This window comes from Piliocolobus tephrosceles, unplaced genomic scaffold, assembly GCF_002776525.5.
Source record: "Piliocolobus tephrosceles isolate RC106 unplaced genomic scaffold, ASM277652v3 unscaffolded_110, whole genome shotgun sequence".
NCBI lineage: Eukaryota > Metazoa > Chordata > Mammalia > Primates > Cercopithecidae > Piliocolobus > Piliocolobus tephrosceles.
In genome coordinates this window covers 515,547-524,138 of record NW_022292088.1, presented here as the reverse complement: position 1 = coordinate 524,138, position 8,592 = coordinate 515,547, and the positions used below count along the sequence as shown (strand labels likewise).

General features: G+C 38.3%; 1 protein-coding gene across 1 annotated transcript in view; it reads right to left on the bottom strand.

The window, feature by feature from the left end:
• The window catches only part of LOC113219872 (E3 ubiquitin-protein ligase UBR1-like), a 158,939-nt gene that overhangs the window by 129,577 nt on the left and 20,770 nt on the right, over positions 1-8,592 (bottom strand). The window contains exons 2-3 of the mRNA XM_026447937.1: positions 8,286-8,542; positions 4,967-5,045 (exon numbers count right to left, since the gene is read on the bottom strand). Of these exons, the coding sequence (XP_026303722.1) occupies positions 4,967-5,045; positions 8,286-8,542 (336 nt within the window). The remainder of the gene's footprint in view (positions 1-4,966; positions 5,046-8,285; positions 8,543-8,592) is intronic.

Sequence of the window (8,592 nt, the reverse complement as noted above, 5' to 3'; positions counted from 1 at the left end):
TTTTTTTTTAATTAAACAAACTTAAAAAAACTCATGATGATACTTACATAGTACTTAAGAAATGTATAAGGTATTTTAATTTACACTAATGTCCCAAAGCAACTAAAACATATTTATAAACTTTATCCTTTCAGTGTTGCTGAAAAAAAGTTATCTAAAGTATACTACCTCAGGTAGAGGATGATGGCAACAACTTGATTTTGAATCCTCCCCCAAACTTCCTCCAAAACATAAAAAGAATAAAGAGAACCCTAAAACCACACATTATCCATACTTTTAGCATTTACTAGGAGACAAAAAATATATATATACCACAAAGTTCATATGACATACTCCAAAAGAGTTCCCATTGCCTATCCCTTCAAGCCTGTGGGTGCAGACAGCAAGAGAGGGGAGCTTTAAAGACTCCATAAAGAAGTGCAGAGGCGCAGAGGACTTAGAAGAAACACTGAAACACAGAAAAAAATCACCCCCAAAAGAGAAAGCCCAATGCTAAGGGATGAAACCTAAACACGAGTTGGGACTTGACTGACAAGGAAAGTGAGCAGGACCAGAGGCGGCAACCTCAGAGAAGCAGTACTTCTGGAAGAAAATCAAATACATTTTTACAAAGTGGAAACCCCTAAAGAGGTGGCAATGAAGGAAAAAGGGATATAAGAGAAAATTTTATAGAAATGAGAGAGACACAAGACATGCCAAACCCATCCTTCACATTGCCACCACCAATATCATCAACAAAAAAAGAAATTACAGAAAATGGAAGAACTGACAGAGGAGAGCACTTGTGACCCTTGAGCTGAAATGAGAAAGAATAGGAAAAAGCAGCCCACATTCACATAAACATGTAAAAATTAAAAGAGGAAGGGGCAAAAAATTCAAATAAGAGCCAAAAGCCAATCACAAAGCTAAAGAAAACTATAACACAATGCTCCAAACTCAATTACATAGAGTCAAACAAGCATTTGGTGATTATGACTTGAATCAGAGTAAAACACCTTTTATCAGAAACAGAAAAACTGGCCAGGCACAGTGGCTCATGCCTGTAATCCCAATGCTTTCAGAGGCTGAAGTGGGAGGATCACTAGAGGCCAAGAGTTTGAGATCAGCCGGAGCTATTATAGAGCAAGATCCCATTTCTACAAAAAAATTAAAAATTAGCCAGGTGTGGTGGCATGCACCTGTAGTAAATAATACAAAAACTAAGAACAGAAATAGACAAAAAAGTAGGAATAAATGAGACTTAACTGAACTCAGAAACAAAAAATACAAGAAAATGAGAAAATCATACCAAAATGAGAAAATCATACCTATATTTCGGACACATTACAAAGTGTCCAAAATACAGGCTCAAATGAAAAGTCAATGAATAACATTGAAGCAAAGCAGGAATATAAGAGAATGAAAATGAGATGAAGCAAAAAGTAGGATCAGAGAAAAAGTCATTGAAATGGGGGACAGGCATAAGAAAGCCACCATAACTGGAGTCACTGAAGAATAAAATCAAAACAACGGAACACCGCTAACATTTAAAACTATAGACCAGGCACAGTGGCTCATGCCTGTAATCCTAACACCTTGGGAGGCCAAGGCAGGAGGACTGTTTTAGCCCAGAAGTTTGAGACCAACCTGGGCAACATAGTAAAACCTCGTCTCAGTTAAAAAAAAAAATCAAATTCAATTAAAATTTTAAAATAAATTAAAAATAAGACTATAAACTAAGAAAACTTTCTGGAAATAGAAGAACACCTGAATCTGTACACTAAAAGGGCCCATGAATTCTTGAGTGACTGATCAACTTCAAAATACATCCTAGCAAAACTATTTGACTTTAAAGATAAAAGTCCTGAGGACGGTCAGGCAAGGTGGCTCATGCCTGTAATCCCAGTACTTTGGGAGGCCAAGGCAGGCGGATCGTGAGGTCAGGATATCAAGACCATCCTGGCTAACACGGTGAAACCCTGTCTCTACTAAAAATACAAAAAATTAGCCAGGCATGGTAATGGGCACCTGTAGTCCCAGCTGCTCAGGAGGCTGAGGCAGAAGAATGGAGTGAACCTGGGAGGCAGAGCTTGCAGTGAGTCGAGATCACGCCCTCACTCCAGCCTGGGCAACAGAGGGAGACTCTGTCACAAAAAAATAAAAAAGTCCTGAGGACATTCAGGCAGAAGATAAGGTATCATAATGACAAGAAAATCTGACTGGCATTAGACTTCTCAGTAACAACATATGAAACAAAACAACAGCTGAGTAGTACTTTTAAGTAAAGAAAATGCAAACTAAGGATATTATTTCCAGCCAAGCTATAAAGGTCTGATCTTGAACGCGTCAGGACTCAGAGAACACTACACATGTGCCCTTCTCGAGGTGTCTATTTGAGCAAGAATCAGCAAACTTTCTGTATAAAGGACCAAACAATAAGCATTTTAGGTTTTGCAGGCCACATAGCCTCTGTCAAATTACTCAATGCTACTGCTGTATTGCAGAAGCAGCCACAGATAATACAAAAGTGAATAAGCATGGCTTTGCTGCAATAAAACTTTATTTACGGGCACTGAAATTTTAATTTCATATAATTTTAATGTACATGAAACATTTTTTAAAACTAACCATCTAAAAATACAAAAACATTCTCAGCTGTTTGAGGCCATACAAAAATAGTGAGCCAGATCTGACCCACAGGCTGTGGTTGATCATTCCCTTCCACCATCATCCCCCAGCCACTAGCAACCACTGATTTTTTTATTGCCTCCACAGTTTTGTCTTTTCCAAAATGTCATACAGTTGGAATCATACAGTAAGTAGCCTCTACAGAATTGTTGCTTTCATTTATCAATATGTACTTAAGATCCTATCATGTGTTTTCATGATTTGATAGCTCCTTTCTTTATAGCACTAAGCAATATTCCATTGTATGTACGTATCACAGTTTCTCCATTCACCTATTGAAGGACATCTTGGTTGCTTCCAAGTTTTGGGAAATATGAAGAAAGCTGCTATAAAACATTCACTGGCCGGGCACAGTGGCTCACACCTGTAATCCCAGCAATTTGGAAGGCCGAGACGGGTGGATCACTTGAGGTCAGGAGTTTGAGACCAGCCTAACATGGTGAAACCTCATCTCTACTAAAAATACAATCATTAGCTGGGCATGGTGGTACACATCTGTAATCCCAGCTACCTGGGAGGCTGAGGAAGGAGAACTGCATGAACTCAGGAGGCGGAGGTTGCAAGGCGGAGGTTGCCAAGATTGCGCCACTGCACTCCAGCATGGGTGACACAGCCAGACTCCATCTCAAAAAAAAAAAAATTGTGTGTGCAGTTTTTTTGTATGGACATAACTTTTCAATTCATTTGTGTAAATACCAAGGAGTGTTGTTGTTGGATCATATGATAAAATTATGTTTACTTCTGTAAAAAATTGTTGAATTATCTTCTGAAGTAGTTATACCACATTTCATTTCCACCAGTTATAAGAATTCCTGGCCAGGCATGGTGGCTCACACCTGTAATACCAGCACTTTGGGAGGCCGAGGCGGGTGGATCACGAGGTCAGGAGTTTGAGACCAGCCTGACCAACACAGTGAAACCCCGTGTCTACTAAAAATAAAAAAAATTGCCAGGAGTGGTGACACGCACCTGTAATCGTAGCTACTCAGGAGTCTGAGGCAGGAGAATCGCTTGAACCCAGGAGGCAGAGGTTGCAGTGAGCCGAGATAGCACCACTGCACTCCAGCCTGGGCAATAAGAGCAAAACTCCATCTCAAAAAAAAGAAAGAGTTCCTATTGTTCCACATCCTCACCAGCATTTGGTGCTGTCAGTGCTTTGGATTTTCACTATTCTAATAGGTGCATAGTAACATCTCATTGCTTTAACTTGCAATTCCCTAATGACAAATGATGTTGAGCATCTTTTAGTGTGTTTACTGACCATTTGTATATATTCTTGATGAAGTGTCTATTCAGATATTTTGTCCATTTTTAAAGGGATGGTTTTCTTACTCTTGAATTTTAAGAGTTCTTTGTATATTTTTAGCACTGGCCTTTTTTAAAGATGTATGTTTGGCAAAGATTTTTTGCTCAATCTATCTCTTGCCTTTTTATTCTCTTAAAGATATATATTTTTTAATCCAGTAATTCCACTTCTGAGAACCTACCCTAAGGAAATAATCCTACATATAGAAAAATTATTTACACATAAAGGTATTTATTGTAACACAGTTTATCATTAAAAAAAAAACTGAAACCCAAATAAATACCCCCAATAATAGGTAAATTATAAAAATAAAATATGGTTAATATTATATGCACAATATGTTCTTAAAAAAGTACAATGCATAATTTCATATATTTTGCTTTTTACATTTAAAAGTATAACAAAATTTTTTTATTTTTATAACTCCACAAACTTCATTTGAAAAGTACAATTTTTTCTGATTAAAATAGATGCAGAAATACACTGTTTTATGGTTCATTTTTCTCATTTAACAACATGAAAAAACATTTCTATTAAAAACAATCTTTAACAGTAAGTGTATGTTTGTTTGTATGTATGTATGTATTTTTGAGAAAGAATATACAGAGGTTTACTATAAGTTGTTTTTTGGCAGCAAACTACCGAAAGGCTAGAGATCACAAAGAAGGGTCATATTACACACTGTAGAGCAAAGAGCTCAAAATTTTGTTGGTTTTCTTGTTCTCAAAAGTTGTTTTGGACTATTCTGCCACTAAAGGTTTATCTTGGTCCTTTCATCAAATAATATCTGATCTTGAGTCTCCCTAAAGTTACACTTTTTTTCTTTTCTGTAAAGCAACACACATCCCTTATCTCTTCCAATCTTTTCTTTACAATGGCTATGTTCACATATCAGAGCCGTTACAGCAGGAATGTGAATACTGCTCAAGAGTTTGGACTAGATGGCCATCAGATTCCTACTTATTCAGAGATTTTATGGTTATATTTTCATACCTTGTAACGATGATTTTTATGAACACTATTCTGGAAGCAGTCCATACAGAGTACACATGTTGGATCAATTGCACAATCCCTGAAAAAGATCAGAAATTAGATTCCAAAATTTAGATGACTTCCACTGATGCTCGAGGTATGACTATAATATAATGTGAACACGTTTCCTGTATGGTACACAAACTCAATATGAAAATGCCTCAAAAATTGAATTGTGAATATGTTTTGAACAAAGATAATATTGCTAGCATAACTTTAGTCTCATTTTAGCCACATTTAAGTGTGTAGGTCTGGATGTTTGGTTTTCTTTCTGAAATCATTCTCATAACTTGGGGCCTTGACCTGGTTTCGAACTGTTAGATTACAATTCAAAAATAGTTTTGTAAAAAATAATCCACTTTTTCCATTAACTACCATCATCTCATCCTATTACATAAATAAATATATTTTACAAAAGCTGATTGCTCATTGTTAAATGAGGCTTGGATAAAGACAAAGTTCATGAGAATGCAAGCAACATAAGGGCTGGGATTTTTATTCATTGTACATTGAAGTGTCCCAAACACCTGCAATGGTGCCTGGCAATACAGTGGGTACTTAATATTTATTGAACAAATCAAAGAAATTCAATCCCTCTTTATCTCTCCCTTAATAACAATTTCTTAAATGTATTGTTTTATTTAACATTTTGGAGGAGACATTAAGAACAATATAAATCAGTGCAGAGTGCAGGATTAATTTTTTTTTTTTCTTTTGAGACAGTCTCACTCCATCACCCAGGATGGAATGCAGTGGAATGCAGTGGCACAATCACAGCTCACTGCAACCTCAGCCTCCCAGGTTCAAGCGATTCTCAAACCTCAGCCTCCTGAGTAGCTGGGATTACAGGCATGCACAACCACACCCAGCTAATTATTTGTATTTTTAGTAGAGACGGGGTTTCACCATGTTCGCCAGGCTGGTCTCAAACTCCTGACCTCAAGTGATCTGCCCACCTCGGCCTCCCAAAGTGCTGGGATTACAGGCGTGAGCCACTGCACCTGGCCAGGATTAATTTTTTAAATATCTTATTTAGAAGAATTGAAGAGATAAAATTGGGAAATTTTAAAAAGATTTTAAAAGGCTGGCCAGGCTTGGTAGCTCACACCTGTAATCCCAGCATTTTGGGAGGCCAAGGTGGGTGGATCACCTGAGGTTGTGAGTTCGAGACCAGCCTGACCAACATGGAGAAACCCTGTCTCTACTAAAAATACAAAAAATCAGCCAGGCGTGGTAGTGCATGCCTGTAAGCACAGCTACTCAGGAGGCTGAGGAAGGAAAATTGCTTGAACCTGGGAGGCGGAGGTTGCGGGTGAGCTGAGACAGCTCCATTACACTCTAGCCTGGGCAACAAGAGCGAAACTCTGTCTGAAAAACAACAACAACAACAACTTAAAAGGCTAACAGGAAATACAAGTTGTCTAATAATATTCTGTATAACATATATGATTTATAGGCCTATTTAGAGTAGGATTTTCAACCTTAATACTACTGACATTTTGGGCCAGATAATTATTTGTTGGGGATGAACCAGACTATCTTGTGCATCAGGACGTTTAGCAGGAATCTTGGCCTCTACACACTAGATGCCAGTACCCTCATCCCCAGTTTTAACAATTAAAAATTTCTCCATGAAACTTTTGGAGAAATGAGGTCTACAAATGTCTAGTATGCTTTAGTTGAAACTGACTGGGCTTTAGCTAAAAACATATACTAAGATAAATGAACCTTACTATACTATATAGCAACATGGTACACAAAATGCAAAGACTATTTTTGTTTGTTTGTTTTTGAGATGGAGTCTTGCTCTGTTGCCCAGGCTGGAGTGCAGTGGCACAATCTCGGCTCACCGTAATCTCTGTCTCCCGGGTTCAACCAACTCTCTGCCTCAGCCTCCCGAGTAGCTGCGATCACAGGCGCCCACCACCATGCCCGGCTAATTTTTGTATTTTTAGTAGAGACGGGGTTTCATTATCTTGGCCAGGCTGGTCTTGAACTCCTGACTGTGTGATCCACCTGCCTCAGCCTCCCAAAGTGCTGGGACTACAGACATGAGCCACAGCACTTGCCCTGGGCTATTTATTTTCCTGAGAAAAGAACAGGATAAAGAAAGATAGTATGTTCTAAACAACCGTTAACTGTACATAAACCAGTCAGGCCTAGAATTATATGGAAGTAAAAACAATTCTCTCTAAACTAGCTCTAACAAAGGAGGAAAACTAAATTTCAATTTTCAGGCAGAGGTAGGGAATAAAAACATTCTCTGTGCTGCCACAGAGCAGTTTAAGGCACTGCTCTCACAAAGAATAAAGAATAAAGAATAAAAAGCCTAAAGTTGCTTTCAGTTTCCCTACCACTGGCCTCTTCTAGTCAACTAAATTACTACTGTTTCTACAGGTTCAAAATCCCTTATGCCAGACTCTGAAATCCAAATAGCTTCAAAACTGAAAGGTTTTGGGATTTTTGTAGGTTTGGCAACAAATTTCACATGGTGGCAAAACATGACTTTAAATGACATGAGACTACAGGCATGATTTATACTACTTGTTGTGAATATTCACAGACTTCTTAAAGAAAGATTGTGTTTGATTACAGTGTCCTGCCCTGACTCTGCTGAGGAAGTATTCAGAATTCTGAAATGGCCCAAAGAGTTTCAGGTAAGAATGTGCTGGATACATTATGAACAAGGCAAAAATCTATCACCGACATTCTGTTGGAGAACAGGAAGAAACAGTGAGAACTATTTAACTGGAAGTCATATATATTCAGAAACAAGCTGTACTAGCAAAAACCACACTATAACGGTATAATAAAAGAAAGTTAATTAAATAAGATTAAATGTATTATAAATACTAATAAACCAAGAAAAGTACATCATGAAATAGATACAAAATACCAAGATTGTAATAATTGGCCAGGCGCAGTGGCTCATGCCTATAATCCCAGCACTTTATGAGGCTAAGGCATGTGGATCACTTGACGCCGGGAGTTTGAGACCAGCCTGGCCAACATGGTGAAACCTCGCCTCTACTAAAAATACAAAAAGTAGCCAGGTGTGGTGGCGGGCACCTGTAATCCTAGCCAGGCATGGTGGTGAGCACCCGTAATCCCAGCTACTTGGGAGGCTGAGGCAGGAGAACTGTTTGAACCTGGGAGGCAGAGGTTGCAGTGACCCGGGATGGCACCACTGCACTCCAGCCTGGGCAACAGAGCAAGACTCTGTTTCAAAAAAAAAGGATTTTAATAATTATAATCAATCCTGTAAATTTCTAATTCTTACCTACAAGAATAGGTTGTCTCTCCACTTTTGAAAACTTTCCCACAAAGCTGAAATGCTCCACTGTGCTTCAATTTCTCTAAGCAAATATCTGGATCTTCTCCAAATAAGTACCATTCCAGTGGAGTGAATATTGACATTTGTACACTTTGCTCCTGCTTTTCCAAGTCTGGGTCCATTTCAGCAAAGTAAATTTCTGGCACCAATTGTGCCAAATGATGCAAGAAAGCAGTATAAAAATCAACCTGCTGATCCCACCACTGAAAGAAAAGAAGATGAAAATTAGACTGATTTACAAGTTCCTTCTCAA